General features: G+C 40.5%; 1 protein-coding gene across 5 annotated transcripts in view; it reads right to left on the reverse strand.

The window, feature by feature from the left end:
• Window positions 1–17,542, reverse strand: part of hnrpkl (heterogeneous nuclear ribonucleoprotein K, like) — a 21,496-nt gene continuing 3,954 nt past the window's right edge. The window contains exons 1-16 of one of the 5 annotated variants that reach the window (XM_040000405.1): window positions 16,055–16,198; window positions 14,719–14,827; window positions 13,933–14,030; window positions 13,791–13,847; window positions 12,634–12,677; window positions 11,255–11,327; window positions 9,224–9,337; window positions 8,563–8,691; window positions 8,139–8,443; window positions 7,470–7,523; window positions 6,098–6,134; window positions 4,096–4,111; window positions 2,747–2,779; window positions 2,546–2,613; window positions 2,296–2,465; window positions 1–1,610 (exon numbers count right to left, since the gene is read on the reverse strand). In XM_040000405.1, coding sequence (XP_039856339.1) covers window positions 1,580–1,610; window positions 2,296–2,465; window positions 2,546–2,613; window positions 2,747–2,779; window positions 4,096–4,111; window positions 6,098–6,134; window positions 7,470–7,523; window positions 8,139–8,443; window positions 8,563–8,691; window positions 9,224–9,337; window positions 11,255–11,327; window positions 12,634–12,677; window positions 13,791–13,847; window positions 13,933–14,030; window positions 14,719–14,779 — 1,290 coding nt within the window. In that variant the 5' untranslated portion in view covers window positions 14,780–14,827; window positions 16,055–16,198 and the 3' untranslated portion in view covers window positions 1–1,579. Of the gene's footprint in view, window positions 1,611–2,295; window positions 2,466–2,545; window positions 2,614–2,746; window positions 2,780–4,095; window positions 4,112–6,097; window positions 6,135–7,469; window positions 7,524–8,138; window positions 8,444–8,562; window positions 8,692–9,223; window positions 9,338–11,254; window positions 11,328–12,633; window positions 12,678–13,790; window positions 13,848–13,932; window positions 14,031–14,718; window positions 14,831–16,054; window positions 16,201–17,542 lie in introns of those variants that run through there. The other 4 variants (XM_040000403.1, XM_040000404.1, XM_040000406.1 and 1 more) reach the window with 4 other exon arrangements.

Consider the following 17,542-nt stretch of genomic DNA (forward strand, 5'->3'; position numbering starts at 1 on the left):
TGGGCTGTGACACAGACTTTATTTACTAAACACCTGCAAGTACTACACAGAAAAATCACCACTCCTGGACTCACAAATCCCTTGACATCAAACCGCAAAGAAAAGAGAAAAAAAAAAAAAAAGTATCTTAAGAAATCAATTCACAGAACTCTAAAAATCCTTCTCCAAAATTAAAAAAAAAAAAAAAAAAATGCAAGAATAAAATGGATCCAACTGATCAGCTCTTAAGGTTGGAAGATTTCAGCGAGTCCATCCATGTGAGTGGTAGAAAAGAAATAATGGAAAGACAACTAAAGATTACCAAATCTGTCTTTTTTGTTGTTCTTGTTGTTTTTTGGCCCCAAAGTATTAAGTAATCTGGGCCGTTCTAAACACTCATAAAATTACTGTTTTTTTTATGTAAATATATACACACTTTATACAGCTTTTTGCCTTTCAAAGAAAGACTATTACACACACAAAAAAAAATCTTAAAACTTTCTTTATGCATACCGCACTGGCACAAGTATCCCGACTTAAAAAAAAAAAAAAAAAAGGAAGATATTTTGGGAAATAGGTTTATTTATTTCCTGCCTGTTAAAATATGAAGCTAGCACCATCACGGATTAGAAAGTACACCCACAGTACAAACACTTCAAAAGTTCACAATTTTCACAAATCTTCTATTTGATCCATAAAAAAAAAAACTGTTTATGAGAGAATTATAAACTGAAAGGTTTCTAAAATAGGCACCGATGGGTTACAAGCAGATATTATTTGTGCTGAGAGGAAGGCCAAAAGTACATTTTAGCTTCTTTCTGTACAAAATAAACAACAACAAGATACAGCATGTTCATCTGTGGACTGATGGGTGGAATTTCTGCTGCATGCATTCACTTTTGTGCTAGAGTAAGCCAACAGGCTGTGGTGCTAGCTTCATACTGACCCTCCAGACATGAGGCTGGCATCTCAATTCTTCTCTGCCTTCTACTTTAGCGTAATAGACATAAATAAATTCATTTCCCAAACAATCTCACTGAACCCCATCATTCAAAAAAGAAAAAGAAAGAAAGCACTTCATTACTTCATTTAACAATGAGAAAAAAGGTGTTGGAGGTCGTGTAAAAACTGAAGTTTATTCAAAAGGCTTTAAACCATTCCAACACCATGCATCTTCATTTGGAAAGTGTGCTTAAAACTTTAAGGGAAAGGAAAAAAAATAAATCAAACAAACATAATGATTCAAACAAAACTATTACATTCTGCATGCTGTACTGAAATCAAAGAAATAAGGGCCAGAGGTTGGCTCTCACAACACCGAAAGTCATCACACAGATGGGTTTACTCCAGTGACGGCACAAGAATCTCTTAAAAGTAATCACACCAGCACAGAAAAATTTGTTGACTGCTGTTTGACAGCTTAAGATTTGTCAAAATAAAAACTGCAACACAGCTAGGCGGTGTAGAGTGTGTGTGTGTGTGTGTGTGTGTTTCTGTGGAAGGGGCATGTCTACCCAAAGCAGAGGAATGTAGGCTCTGAATAGCAGGAACAAACAGTATGGCAGCATGGCTTCACTCTTCTGCTTCTTCTCTTTTCTTCCTAGAAGAACCGACCTGAGTACTGCCTCACGCTGAAATAAAAGACAGATAAAAGGTAAGGACGAAACATTAGAAATATTTATGTTAACAGAAACATGGCACGGGTTAAGAAGCTGTAAATCCAGATGTGGAAAAATTGTTAAGCATTTTCCACATGAAGCACATTTGTAAGTTAAAAAAAAAGTAACGCAAGGTCAAAGCTGGAAATAAATTCTGTCTGCAAGAAGCGACCCGACCAACTGACCAGCTTAGCCATTTACTGGTGAGAGGGAGCACAGTGAAATGAAAAGCTCCACAAGATGAAACACTATTTTCATCATTCATTAATCAGCCAGACGATCTTAACGCAGACTGTAAAAAGTTACAAAATAGTGTAAAATAGTCCAGATCCAAGGTAGTCTTTAAAGCTTCCCCCACCCAAAGCCAGTTTCCATCGAACTTACACTGCAGAATTATTTCATCATCAATTACCCAAAAGAGTTGCACAATTTCCGTTAATAAACTGCTTAATCTAGTGATCTTATTACGGTAGCTTTCATTTCAGATTTTCCTGGAGAAACTGTGAGTCAAAGTTGACCGATTAAAAGTAAAAAAAATAAATATATACAATTATTTCCATTTGGGTGTGGGTGAGCATGAGCACACAGGTCAGCACAGAAAGGCCTCACTGCTCTGTGGTGTTGATACTGTCCTGGGGAAAATCAGAGGAGTGCGTGCCTGTTCTGCAGCAAGTACTGGGCATTCTGGATCTGGTCCTGTGTCCCTGTGATGGTGATGATGCGGTCCTCAGAGCCCTCTAGTGGTTCATCAATCTTGATGGATGCCCCAGACTCATGGCGGATCTGCTTGATTCTCTGACCGCCTTTACCAATGATGGAGCCTGCCAGCTGCACAACAACCGTAAAGGAGAGTTAAAAAAGATGAAGGAGTGGCATCTCTTTTCTTGTCATTGCTCACTTTAGCTTACATCTTTTGGGATGGTGACTTGTGTTGTGATGACTGGACCTCCGATATCACTGTACGAGCCTCTGCCGCCTAGAAGGAGTTAAAACCACATAAGGTGGAAGAGGGAAAAAGCCATCTTTAACTAAAGCATGCCAGAAGATGCAACAATCCCTATAGGTTAGGAAACAAAACGCTGGGATAGTAACGATCGATCCCAACTCACCAGACTGAAAGTGATCCCAGGAAGAACTGTTGTCTTTGAAAACATCAAAAAGAAAACAAAGAAAGGAAAAAAATGAAAATGCACCCCAGAACAAAGAAAAGAGAAAAGTGATAGTAAAGAATGTAGCCAGAATGTTCCAGACTTGAGCTGCAGTTCAATTATTGAATCAACGGATTCATTTATCAGTAAAAATAAATGAATCATTTAAATGAAACTCACTGTTTTTAAACTGGTAGGCATTGCATGGTTTCATCTTTTCCTTACACAGTAGTATATTCAATAAATAATGAACTTAACTGTTAAACACATTAAGTCAAAGCTGAACTGATAATGGCACTGTGTTAGAAAACCTGTGAGCTAGTCTATACTCACTGATCAGGCATAACATCATGGCCACTGGGGTGACAGAGATAACACTGATCATCTTTTCATCATGACACCTGTTAGTGGATGGGATCTCATAGGGAGCTAGTGACGATTTTATCCTCAAAGTTGATGAGAAGAAAGTCATGGACAAGTGCAAGGATTTGAGCAAGTTTTACAAGTGCCAAACTGTGAATGCAAGACAACTGGGTCAGCGTGTCTCCAAAACTGCAGCTCTTGAGGGGTCTTCCCAGTCTGCAGTGGTCAGTATCTGCGAAAAGTGGTCCAAGGAAGGAACAGCAGTGAACCAGTGACAGGGTCATGGGAGGCCAAGGCTCACTGACGCACGTGAGGAGCGAAGGCTGACACGTGTAGTGCGATTTAACAGACGAGCTACTGTAGCTCAAATTGACCACAAGGTCAATGCTGGTTCTGATAGAAAGGTGTCAGAATACACAGTGCATTGCAGTTTGTTGCTTAAGGGGCTGCATAGCCACAGACCAGTCAGGGTGAACGGAGCAATAGAAAAAGGTGACCTGGTCTAACCAATGTTACTTTGACACGTACCACCTACCTCAGCATTGTTTCCTCCAAATGACCCACTTCTCAATCCATGTGAGCATCTGTGGGATGTGTTGGACAAACAGGCCTGATCCATGGAGGCCCCACCCCACAACTTACAGGACCTACAGGATCTTTTGCTGACAATTGGTGCCAGATACCACAGCACATGGGTTTAGTTGAGTCCATGCCTTGACGGGTCAGAGATGTTTTGACAGCAAAGGGTGGACCGACACAATACTAGGCGGGTGGTCATAATGTTATGCCTGATCGGTGGAGATGCCCCATGCCTAGCAGCATTGTGGTGTTCCTATAAAACCTCTCAAAAATAAAAGATGAAATTATGAGAATAAAGTCCAAGAAGCCCTGATTTTCCTTTGCTCAACTTGAATTTTTCCAGGAGATTAATAAAGAAGAACACTCACCATATCCACCTCCACTCTGCATTTCAGGATCAATTGATGGGGGAAAAAATATATATAAGTTTGAATGTCACAGTAAAGACGAAGCTCTCAGAACCTGGAGTAAACTAAATGCTCACTATCCATTCTACATTAAACTACAAACAACTCGTGTACACTCATGCAGACTAAGAACAATCTGATGTTCACCAAGGTGAAGGGGGAGTACTCATCCCACAGTATTAAGCACATCCATTTCAAAGCTTTAAAAATCACACTGAACTTTATAAGAACACCATGTTGTTGGCTAGAAATTTGATCCGAGGGTGAAATAACTCTGGGACCCTTCATGTGATGATTTGCCTTTCTGAAATTATTCATTTGAATAAAGTTGACCAACAGAAAGGCACATGTTGAAGACCTTTAAAGTACTCGTTAGTAAAGTACTCAGCGTTACCTTCCTAGATCACCACAGAGACTTTCAGTCGTTCATATATTTGAAGCACATAAAAGCATCATCAGTTTGAGTTCACAATACTGCCAAGAACAGCTGCAGCTTTTGTGGGGAAGTTCAAGAAAAACCCAATTTTGACTACGCTGCCTCTTACACAGGAGGCTTTTCAGCTGCTCAGCTCACACATGTCTGATAGAACAGATATGCTTCTATTTTAATCAGCCTGTACGAGTCCTCGTAGACTCCATACGTGCCCCAAAACACATTTACACTTTCCAGGATTCTGTTCTGCTGGTTTGTGCAGTGACTCGGCTGGAAGTTGTCAGTGACTTGTGCTGCTAAACACAAACGATGCATTGCTGATCACGCTACAACTTCCCTGTAGACAATTTAGGCCTTTTCTGTATTTATTTATTTATTTTAAATAAACCACTTAAATGGCTCAGAAACAAGGACACCAATTCAATTTAAGGTGGGAACACGTGTGAATATATAGTCGGGGCAATAATTATTTCATCCTCCATTTCCTACTTCCAAAGAAATGAGCATTACCATTAACATTCAAAATTAGGTGTACCCATCCTTTTAAAGGAAAATATAAATATAGTTCATATACGGTGATGCACTGTGAGGGATAACCAGCTGCCTCTCCAGTAAGTTCCAGTAAAGGCTATTTTACAGTAATATGGCTGTCTTCAAGAAGTACACAAACTATCTGCTTGCATACAGCCCTATAAAAAAAAAGAAAGAAAAAAAAGAAAAAAAAAAAAAAGCCTTTTGAACATCTGAACACTTCAATGTCAACTGGAAGCTGTCACTGTAGTTTTGATTACTTTTCCAGCATTTGTCTGTAGCTCTTTTACTGTAAACCTCTTTCTTTGTATTAAAGTGCACCTTAAAAGCTTAGCCATGGGTAAGATCTGTCAAGTAGCAAATTGGCTGCAAGTCCCACATCTATTACACCGATTGCATTTAATTTATATGTGACGATGTTTACTTGTTAACTCAGATGAGTAGAGCGGTGACAAGCGTTAATGCAAAAAATAATCAGTTGATGCTTTCACTCCTGAAATTCTTGTTTCACAAAGAAAAAGAAATAATATTTTACTTTACATGATAAACGTCAGTTTTTGCTCTTTTCTTAGACACTTTAAAATCACTTTAAAGGATGAACTGACATCTCTTGATGCCTATGTGATGAAATTAATGCTTCTATATTACTATTAAAACATTTTTTTGCAGCTTTAAACCTACAGGGAAACAGTTCAGGACTCGCTTTGGCTTCTGTTCATTTGCTAGCCTGGTGGATCTCCGGACTACGTACTCAGCTGCTCTGTGGTAACCACGGAGACAACAGTTGCCTGGCAACAACAGGCCTACATCAGTGTGCATACATAGTGGGGGGAGAAAAAAAAAAGCAGCTTGGTGTTGAAGCCACTGCGCTTGTACGAAAGTGAGAAAAAGAAATTCCAATCATATGATCTAAAGCAGGATTCACAAACACAAACTACACAGAAGCAGGAAGCGACACATACGGATTAGCATTACAGAAGCACTAGTAAACACACTCACCATGCTGTCATAACGGTCTCCTCTGCCTCTTCTGTCACTACAGACAAAAAGGTAAATGTTAACACAGTTCCTCCAACATAGGGGACACGTGTGACAGGGCAAGCAGACTCCACTGATGACCTCTGATCAGGTCTGAACTATGGCTTCACCTCCTGATGAACTTTCAGTGTCTTCTGCTTTTAAGACAAATTATTTTGTATTGACAATCCTACCAAGGTTATTATCGTTAACGAAAACTAACGAAATAACGAAAACTAGAAGTGAAAAAACATTTTCGTTAACGGAAATAAAAATAAAAACAAAAAAAGGAAAACTAACTAAAACTGTAATGAGTGTTCACAAAACTAACTAAAATTAACTGAATTTATAGCAAAAATGTGTTTAGTTTTCATTGATGTGTGCGTGTCATACAATAGTCAAGGGTAAAAAAAATGAAGTTTAGTTTCCAGATTTTTTTCTTGCTGTCTCATTATGCCAGCAGGTGGCAGTACGTTAGTCGAGTCGTCTGTGTTGCTGCTCCGTCCACGCGCAGAATCATGTCAGGAAAAGTCGGGAGAAAGCGCCAGAGTCCAATTTGGGATTACTTTGAATATGACTGTGTTTTGGATAAAGCAAGTGTCTTGTAGTGGAAAGAGACAAATTATGAGGGACATTTCTAAAGGGAAAAAAATCCCACAAACCTTAAAGTGCACTTGAAAAGCTCACACAAGACGGTTAACCTAGCTTACCTTGAGAAGGTAAGGGAGCACACTCAACCCTCATCCCCAGAAACAGAAGCTAACCCCAGGCAAGGCAGCGTGATGCATCCCGAGACAACAGGACGGGGATATCTACATAACTGTGAGTCAATTGCCTTCAAAAAGTTTATCAATTCACTTGAACCAAAATTACGAACACCCGGTGCTGCGAGAGTTAATAGTCTCATTGGGGCCAAGATATACATTTTATAGTTGCCTGGTATCAATGGTTGTTCATCTGCCTTTATTTATTTATTTATTTATTTAAAGAACCCATAGGTGGGAATGTGAGTTGTCTGTCTCTGCGTGTTAGCCCTGCGACAGACAGGCGACCTGTCCAGGGTGCAGGGTATGGTAGCTGGAATAGCAACATACCCAAGGATAAGCAGAAGAGCATGACTGATATGATGAAACTGGGATTTTGTTACACTTAATTATTGCAAACACAACTAAAACTATAACTGAAACTAATCAAAACTAAACTGAAACTAAGGATTTTCAAAAAAATAAAAACTAAACTAGCAAACAATTGGTAAAAACTAATTAAAACTGATATAAAATTGAAAATCTGAAGTCAAAACTAAATAAAAACTAATGAAAATTGCAAAACTATTAAAACCCTGAATCCTACTCACCTTGGTCTGTCATCCATGCTACCATGATAGCTGCCATGTGAAAACCTGTCACCTCTGTGGATAATAACAGACAAGGAAAAAGAAGTTGGTGAAACACTATATATGCCTATACACAAACATACACATAATACGCATAAATTAACAGGAATCTAATAGTGCTTTTTAGATCCAAACTTTATTGGAGAAATAAGATCGTTTTTCAAAGAGTACAAAAAAAATGCCTATAGCTAATTTTCACCTTCATTCATTTCACATTCATTCATAACACTTAGGGTGGGTGAATGCTGACTAGGCTCATCACTCTGCCGATTTGAATTTGGACTGAACTTTGGCTGCATTTGTGGTGTTGGAGCCATTTGGAGCACTGACATAATATGGGCTGGTGTGCAAGAAGTGAGTGCTCCCGTTTTTATAGTATTTAAGTTTTATGTATGTGCACCCAGATGGATGGATGCAACCTATCAACAATAGCCCTAGTTGACAATTTAGCAATCCTCCCTCTAGTCCAAATACATTCACGTTTGGCTTGGTTATGCTAACCATATGGCAACGGCCGATCAGGGGCTTTAAAATGGGAGTTAAAACACCAATGGGTAATGGGCATTATCTATGGCCATCTTTTATATAGTAAGTATAAAAACAGTTCAGATGTGAAAGCACTGCCCTTACCCTCCTCTTGGTGGTGGTGGCGGGGGCAGAGGCAGATTACGAGCACGACTTCCCCCTCGTCCTCTGCTCAGTGGTGGCGGAGGCCCTCGTCTGGGACTCATGTCATCATAATCCCTTCTGGAGGGAGGCATGGGCCTGCTGCCACGAACGGGAGGCATGCGCTCAAAACCGCCACGAACACGAATGGGGAAGCCACCGATGGGTCGTCTGCCCCTCTCTTCAAATAACATAGTAAAGCCACCGTAGTCGTACGTCTCATCATAGAAGTTAGGGTCATAAGGCTGGGCGCGACCTTTGATCGGTGCCTGCAAGGGGAAGGAAAAGAAAATTAAATAGATAATTTATTATTCTTACTGTGAGACATGAACCGCATAATTATAAAGCATGTTAACCCCTTTAACAGATCTCAATGATGTAATCGCACCTCTGACACCAGCTCCAATATAACTTTTATACATTCAACGACGCGCTCTGGCTTTCCTCCAACTAAGACGACCCTGTCTGTCGAGTGTGGACAGCACTCCTGGAACAACTTGATGGTGGTCTGGGTGTTCTGATGCACAAGAACAAAAAGTGTTAGTCTTCTTTCCAGTCTATCAATTTCATCTGTGACCAATTTGCCATTAAAGCTGGTCTATGACACTAGCAAAACTGGTCTTTAAATACACATATGAGCTGCGTAGCTAACAATGGCTCGGATAATTGCCCATCTCAATCAAAACGTGTACACTGACAGCTGTCCGGACATATGGAAGATGATGATCTCGATGGGCAGATCAGGTGAATTTAATTGAGGTATAATTTGTTTTTTTTAATTATTCTTACGAGCCAAATTTTGATCACATATACCACATTATCTGATTACAGCTGTAAATAAGTTATATCTGTAATACTCAAAGTATAAACAAGTTATAAAACGTTTGGGAAATACAGATGCAACAATAAGGTGGCACAAATAAGTCCTAATAAATCCTAATATATTTCAGATACAATATGCATTAACAATTACAACCTTAATAATTATTCTACAGTCCAGCTTTTGGGGCAGAGCATCGTGAGGATCCTGCTAATCTGGACTCTCTTACCTCTCTTAGCTCCTTTATCTTGGCACCTTTCACTCCGATGATGCCCCCCGCCAAGCTCTGATGGATCAGCAGTCGAAGCTCACAGTCAAAATCAATCCCACTGTAATGTTGGTACTAAAGAAACACGGCACAAGATCAACAATGTCAGCAGGGTCAGAATATCTGCCTATAGTTTATTATTAAAGTCTTTGGGCAGTAACTTATATGCTGCCAATGTGGCAAAAAACTGCTAAACCTGCTAATAACTGCTAAACATGCAGTGGACTCCAAGCCTTAAATGACCCATGCACACATCTGCATGGGTCACAATCTGGCATTTGGCAAGTCATTTCAAGATTAGAAAATGTGATGCTAAATTTCTATTTCATTGTGGAACATTATTGAACAAAGCAATGATTAACATGTTTAATGCATTTCAAAATTCACATCAGTGCAGTGTACATTCATATATTTGGACAGTAACTTAATTTTCATCATTTTTGTCCCTCTATGCTACCACGTCAGTCTGAAATGGCACATACAGTTGCAGTGGAGACTTTCAGCTTTTTTTAAAGCCTCCAACAAAAATAACTTAAGGAGTCAAAGAAAATTATTTTAAGGGGTTTATTATCTGTTAAGCAATAGCAACCACTTCTATGCATGGAATTTTATAATCCCAAATAAAATGATAATTTTTTTTATTGTCAAAAATTATTTGAAAGCAACGACTGGCTCCTTTGTGATGTTTTGTCTTTGCAGCATCACAGTCGGTGAAATCAGGTGAGCGATTTAGACACTGCAGCAGATTCTTCCTCCTGATCTTCAAACTGTTCAGGGTGCTCATACATTAAGTTTTGGGTCATTGTCCACTTGTACTGCAACGTACTGGCTTGACAACTTTGTTGCATTTCGCTGAATCTTAGTATTGCTCTGTAGACTTTCAGAGAAATATAGTATTGTTTTGAAACTGAATATGCCTTTCATCAGTTTTGGTACATTCATTAGAATGTACACAAACAATCGATCTACTCCTAATCTTCCTGTTTTTCTGATGTATTTGCTTTGTTTGGGCAAAGCAAACCCATGGCCTGTATTTATATTAACTTCTCCTTTGACCGTCTGCTTTAGGCTCACAAAGCTTTCAAATGCGATCACCTCCAGTCTTTTTAACCTGCTTAATTTATAAAGAAATATAAGCGCGCACTTCAACTGCATCGTGATTGTTTCATTTCAAACCGATTTCAAATCTGTTACTTATGCATAAACAGTCATTTGAATCAATCCAATGTGGTTTTGTAAATTCTCTCCCCATCAGTATTAACAAGTATGATAATAACTGTTACAAACCGCTTTTAGAAAAGATATTTAGAGAAGATTTAAAGCAGCTCACAGCTCACATAAAGACTTTAAGACAGGGCAAGAGGAACTCTCAATAAATCACGATAGCATTTACCAAAGACAAAAAACTACAGTGACACATAATAAGATCATTAATAAGCATAATTCAACAAAAAAGAAAATAGAACCATTATATCTGTGAGTAGTCTAGCGATAAGCTAATTAAGCATGGTCAAATGACTGGAATGACAACCAGGAAGTGGTTATGACAAAGACCCAGTGAGTCTCAGTAAAGCTAATGAAAATTTTGTTGTGTAAGCACATAACTACTGCTATTGCACAGCATCACTGGTGGGACATATGGCTGCGTGTAGGACACAAATCCCTTTAGGGCTGCAAAAATTCAGAATATATCAGGAACTACCTGCTGTGGCGACCCCTTGTGAATATGGAAGCAGATAAAAGTAACTTACTATTATTATTATTATTATTATTATCATTTTATCAATGCATGCTGGGTGCAGCTGGATACAATGTACCAGCTCTGTGTTATATTAGCTTAAAGCATGAAAGGTCAGTAATAAAAGAAATAAGATCTTCCAGTCGGATTCAGTTGTGATTTTTCTTTTTTGCAACATATAAACATATCTCATAAACAGATACCATCAACCTTTCTGCTCTTTGTTTATATGCACAATTACTATGACAGCTTACCTCTTCAAGAGTCGGTATGATTTTCAACAGAATCTCTCCAATAGTGTCGATACTGGCATTCACACTCAGGATCCTGTCAGGAACCATTTTAGCCAAAAGGAAGCAAGGCGTTACAAGAAGGACAAGAGAGAAGGACAGAAAGCAAAACCTGATAAAAAAAATAAATAAACAAATAAAGAAGAAGCAGTCCAGCAAACATTTATGAACACACTTACGAAAGGTTTAAAAACTAAAAAAGGAAAAATTAAGACTGCTAAATGCTACACAAAAAAATAAGAATTCTTCATAACTTTTCCCCAACACTACACTGACTAAATAAGCAGCTGACATGCACTGATTATAATATTATTTTTAAAGACAAGCTTGGGGAGGATGGGCGGTTTCAGAGCGGCTCAAATTAATGTGATTGCGGCCACACAGAGTTGGGAGAGAGGGGTGTAAAAAGAGTGAGAGAGATCTTCTATAACCATCCCACCACCAAGTTGGGGAAAAGGAAGGTAATAACTTAACACATTATCTTGTATTGACAACTGCGCCACCAGCACACCTTCTCTTTGTGACCAGGAGTTGGGAAAGAGGGTGGGGAACAGGTGGGGAGGAGAGGGGCTTGGGGCTGAGGTGAGGAGAAGACGAGGTGGGTAGTAGAGAACAGCAACAGAGCAGAGGGGTTTAGACTGGGAAAAGAAATGTGAGTGGTTGCCAACTACTCTGTGGCACAGAACAGGAACAGGAACGGGGGTGGGAGGGTTATGAAAGGTTTGGGCAGGCAGCGCTGATCTGATGTGGCCTGAGAGGAATTTAACACAAGGGGATGCAGCACCATGAAATAAAAAGAAACAACAATAATGAGTGACAGACACGAAGACGGAGCCTCCGGACAAGAGCCAGTGCGCTCTCTCATGGACAGTGATGCTGAGAGTGGGGGTGGGAAGCGAGAGGGCCAGGTGAGCCACAGAGGAGGAGGACAGAGTGAGATAAAGATGTCTGCTTTCCACAAGATTTATGGTAAAATTAAACATCACAGAAAGGAAATTAAAAAAAAATACATATAAATAAACAGCATCTGACCGCTGCGTTGCTAACTATGTAAAACACCAACTACTTGGTAGTGGGCTGTCAGTGATTCTCTGCATGGACAATAAACTGTAATAACAAAAGGTCCTACTCAATGGAGAGGCTGAAAATGGACAGGAAAAAAAGGAGGAAAAAAGGAACAAACGTCTCTTACAAGTGGAGGGGGGGGGGGTGTTTGGGGGAGGGGGAGGGGGGTATACTGTCATGTATATCAAAATGTTAAAAGTCAAACAGAAGGCAGATTATCAAAGACATGTGTTTCACTGTTCTAATCAGGCAGTGAGGCAATAACTGGTGGGACATACCGCTCTGGGCCACTGCTGTCTGGGACTGATACACTGGCATTGTACTGCATGGGCCGAGGAGGTGGTGGTGGTGGTGGTTGTGGTGGTGGTTGTGGTGGAGGAGGTTGGCATTGGGCGGGGGCATTCAATCACAAGATGTCAAGTTAGGTGCCCGATTAAGGAGGGGCACAGTTTATGGGCAGGGCCAACCGGGAGTGTCAGGTGGGCGGGCGGGCGTTCGGGGGCGGGCGGAGGTTGGGCCAACGTCAAGGTGGGCAACGCAGGAGGGGCATGTCGATCCAGTACATGGGCAACGGAGGAAGGTGGCCAAAAGTAAAGACAAAAAAATAAAAAAAAAAGGAGAAGGGAAGAGGGGGAGAAGGAATACATTTTTAATTGAATACACGCTACACGTTGTCCCAAAAGTGAAACTGTGGTGAGTGAAGAAGAACAGGAAGTGTGACCTGGACAAAGATATGTTTAATAAGCAGTTTGGAGCACTAGACAGATTTATGTCCCTGAAAAGGCTTTCCAGTCAAGGCTTTCAGGCACCTGTTGTCACTTCAAGGTCAAACATAGCTTCAACAGTTTGGGGAAATGTAATTAGGTCGAAACTCACAAACACAGGACTGGGGGAAAAAAAAAAAAAGGGAGGGGGGGGGTGTCCAAAAAAACCTAACAAAAAAAATCCCAAAACACAGCTGTCTAACAGGACTTTCCTGGTCTGTCCACACGAGCAAAGTTGGTTTCATCATAGTAACAGTGCATGTCAATTCTAGATACAATAGTAAAAGCATGCCGCCAAAAAAATCAAATTCTGCAGGAATGCAGAAATCATTTGGTAATTTGTTTTGACACTTTGGGTTTTCTTTAAATAAATTATTCCTCCTCTTGTGTCAAGAAAACCTTCAATTCTTCATCATCTTCATGTTTAAAGAGCACAAATGTAATCATAGAACTTCGTTAGACTGAATCCCAGATATAAGGACAGCACAAGTGATGGGACACAATAGCTAAACATCGGCCCAAGGCGTTGGTGAGCAGGCCAGTGGCAGTCAACAAGGCAGATATAAATTTAAAAGAAAAGAGAGGTTCTGCAAAAGAGGGGGCAGGCATTAGCTGGCAAAACTGTCGCCTCAATTGCAGACAGATTTGCAGATTTTTATCTGTGTACTCACATCTGTGCGCAGGGCTTTTATGTTCTTGCCACCCTTTCCAATAACAGCACCGGCATTCTGTGAAGAAAAAAAAAATTGATGAAAAGGTGAAGAAAACAGCAATGCAGTCCCAACAGCTGATGTGTGAACTGAGTCTTTTTACTTTGCTCTGAAGCAGCACTCGCAGCTCCACCATCTCATCTGTGTTGCGTGAACGTTTGAAGGCCTGCTCCTCATCCATGTCCTCAGCTGGGCGCTTACCTAAAGAGACAGGTGATTTGGTCAAACGGAGACGGGCAGTAACTCTGAACGCAGTACTCAAACAAGTAGTTCAGGGTAATTGTAATAATATATATATAAACATAAAAAACACACTTGTTGTTCTTCCAAGACATGGTTACCATAGTATTCTATAACACCAAACAACACAAACAATTTAGAACTGAGTTGCCTTACCGTTAGGGAAAATAAATTGGGGGAAAGAACCAAATTAACATTACCGGCTAAAGCCACTGAAAGCTTAGAAAAAGTGACAAAAATATAACTACACGTCAGGAGCTAGGTCTACGCCATGTTCCACCCAAAGAACAGGTTTCATTTAGCGGCCAACTGCATCCTGGAAGAAGTCCAACACCACCGTGTACCCTTCCTGGATTAAAACATGGGACAGATCTGCTCAGGGCCCACAGAACAGCAGTATGCTGGACAGGCGAATCCCTCAACCATCTGACATGTGCACATGCTATGAAGCATAAGCCAGTTTCTTTTCCCCTACCTCTCTCCTTTCCTTAAACAAACTAATTACCATTTGTATCTGCAGACTGTACTTCATGCCGGATGACATGACAGACAGGCTTAGCTTATTTTTAAAAGCAGGACCTCATTTACATCTTTACATTACTCTAATGAATTGCTTAACTCATCAGCATAAACCTGTGTGGGACCTTACCATTAGTGTCAGTGTTGCTGAATGAGATGTCTTCGTCCTGCTGTTTGCCTTTCACCTCCATTGTCTTTCACCTACAGCGGGAAAAACAAACAGGTTCCTCTCCCTGGATCTGCTAAACGGAGGGGATCAAATGATACAATCAGTCAAACGGCATACAGTACATGCAGGGACACACCTGATCAAATAATCTGAAGGACTTGGCCAATATTATCAGCAGACATTGACCTATCACAGTCATTACTTAAAAAGTATCAGTCAGCCACTACAACTATAGCATGTATTTTTCTAAGTACGTGAATTAGCCAATTGTAGATACGACTGATTAACTGTGTAGCCTGCAATATAAAGTCACCACTGAATGTACCCACAGCCCAGTGTGCCTATAAACTGAGCTGTGGAATTATACCACCACAATCAAAAGATGAGATGAAGCAGAAAATCCTCACAAAACAGATGCTGCCACCAAAGAATTTGGGGAATTTATTCTTGATAGTTGTCTGCAACAACACATGACTAAGCTACGTGCAGCACACGAAATTCATAAGCATGTATGTATTTGCTCAGGCACCATCCCGCAGTACTTCATCACAGAGATAATAATCTAGGATTGGACATGTGAAAGTGTCGTAGCTCCTGAGTGTTGCTGGCCTGCATGCACTGTACTGTACTGTACAAACGCAGCCCACCTACATGCGCTGCCTACTGTTGCTAGCCAAGTACTGTACATGCTGTCTGGACCTCTGCAGGCCTTGCTAAACTTAAAAGGAGTGCCAGTCAACGCCCACATAGCTCAGGAATTAACAGCACCCGTTTTAACCACCAAGAGCCGCCACAGACACCTAACGGTTAAAGAGGAGAGTCCAGAAAACACAAACACGTATGTGCGCTAATGTCATCCAGAGCACATTAGCCGTTTGAGACAGGTCCAACAAATGGCTAATATCGAGTCTTTTTTCTCCCCTTTGTTTTCATCAAAAATGAAATTCAAAACAGCAACCCGAGGTGACTGGACATTAGGGAAACTGCTCCCGAAAGAAAATGTGTTTATCACCTGATGCCTGCGAATAAGTTAGCTATCTGTTAACGGTACTGACATTGCGCTCCCAAGCTAACAGCGCTGCAAAGCTAGCCAGTTGGTGTGTTTTACGAGGCGTGCCTATCAGCTCCACTGTCCACGTTGTGACTGTACAAAACCGCAAATAACAGCAGAGCTACGCGGCTATCCTGCTAATGTCAGCCGTCAAGTCTTGTTTAATCGCCGACAGCTTGCGAACAGATCGAATGACGCCACGTTACAAGCCGAGCTATGAAATGTACAACAAACAGAAAAACAAACCTGGGGCTAAAAAAACTACGTTCACTGCGGTCCTCAGCGTTTAGCGGTCGCCTCGCCTTGAAACGTTTTCAGCACGGAAACACACGCTGTGGATGAGCTCGATTCGTCGACCCTCTCCCGGTGGCTCCAAGTCAACACCGGCGGGCGGGGCTAAGGCACGTTAGATCCGCCGAAAGGAAACTTTGTACCCGTAATGGGACAATGTATCAGACACCCTCCTCTAAATATTTTGGGAACTTGCTTCATATGAACGTCAATAAGAAATAAGATTGGAAAGGTGGAAATTTAGTGCGATTAAACATTTACATATTTATTTTAAACAGTGTGAGTAGCTTAACCATTCTTTAAAAAGATCGGACAAACAGCATAGGTCGTGTGGTTAATTCAAAAAAGAAAAAAAAGAAATTTGAAAACATCATGTTACTAACCACTCCTTAAAAACATTTGTTTCGCATTTCCTTTGCTCTGCTGTATCTACATTTATGCTGCTTGTTAAATTACACCCTGAATTTAGAAGATGTAATTACACGTCACAATGCTGGCAAAGAAACATAAGTGAGAGGGAGTATTATGGACTGTGAAAATATTTGTTAGCATTTTCTGGTGGAAGATGTAGGAAGCCACCTGAAAGAAATCACATTTGTTGTGTTTGAAATCAAACTATTGTGCGAGTGAGGCCTATATAAAGAGAGCAAGTGGATGTTCCAGGATTTATATCAGCAGTGCCACAGCTGCATTAGTGCAACAGGCACTATTAGAGAGAGAGTGACACATGGCACTCAGAGGTTCCTGAATGGGAACATTTTTCAACGGCAAAGCTGGGGGTAGGAGTAAAAACTCCAAGAGCAAAAAGTTTTTGGTTTTGGATTGGAGTGTTTTTGGTATCATATCTAAGGCCGAACTTTTTAAGTGGTTTTGATTAGTGATTGTGTACATGACGTGAAATGAAAGATGGGTTGGAGATTGATTCTAATTATTGTTTCAAAGTGACTTGCTCTTATCGTGGACTTGGATGTTTCAGAACTGACACCATATGAACAAGGACTCGTTTGCGGACGAGCTTCTCTTTTTCCCGCTTGTTCATGCTCATATTCCAGAAGTTAAACTGCCTCGAAGAAGCGATACTTCCAGCTAAGAACACCAACAAGCAGAATTGGGGAAACTGATATACATTTTTATAGATTATTTATAGATATTCCCCATTTTCACAATAAAAGAAATGGCACATTCCACGATCTGTATTCTATTGCATTTTAAAGTGACCCCCCCCCCCCCCGACAAGATCACGATCAGATATTATTAATCCAGAGCCACCAGCTGGCTTCCATGCATGTATTGCAAATCAGAAGCCCTGAATCATGCCCATATTTCCTCCATCAATCACCCCCCACACCTTTTCTCAAAGTGTTGTTATGCTTCTTCAGATATATATGCAAGGATCTATTGCAAAATAAAGAGCTCTCTCTTCTCTCTCCTATACTCTGAGGT

Source organism: Simochromis diagramma, unplaced genomic scaffold, assembly GCF_900408965.1.
Source record: "Simochromis diagramma unplaced genomic scaffold, fSimDia1.1 OVJJ01000596.1, whole genome shotgun sequence".
Classification (NCBI taxonomy): Eukaryota; Metazoa; Chordata; class Actinopteri; order Cichliformes; family Cichlidae; genus Simochromis; species Simochromis diagramma.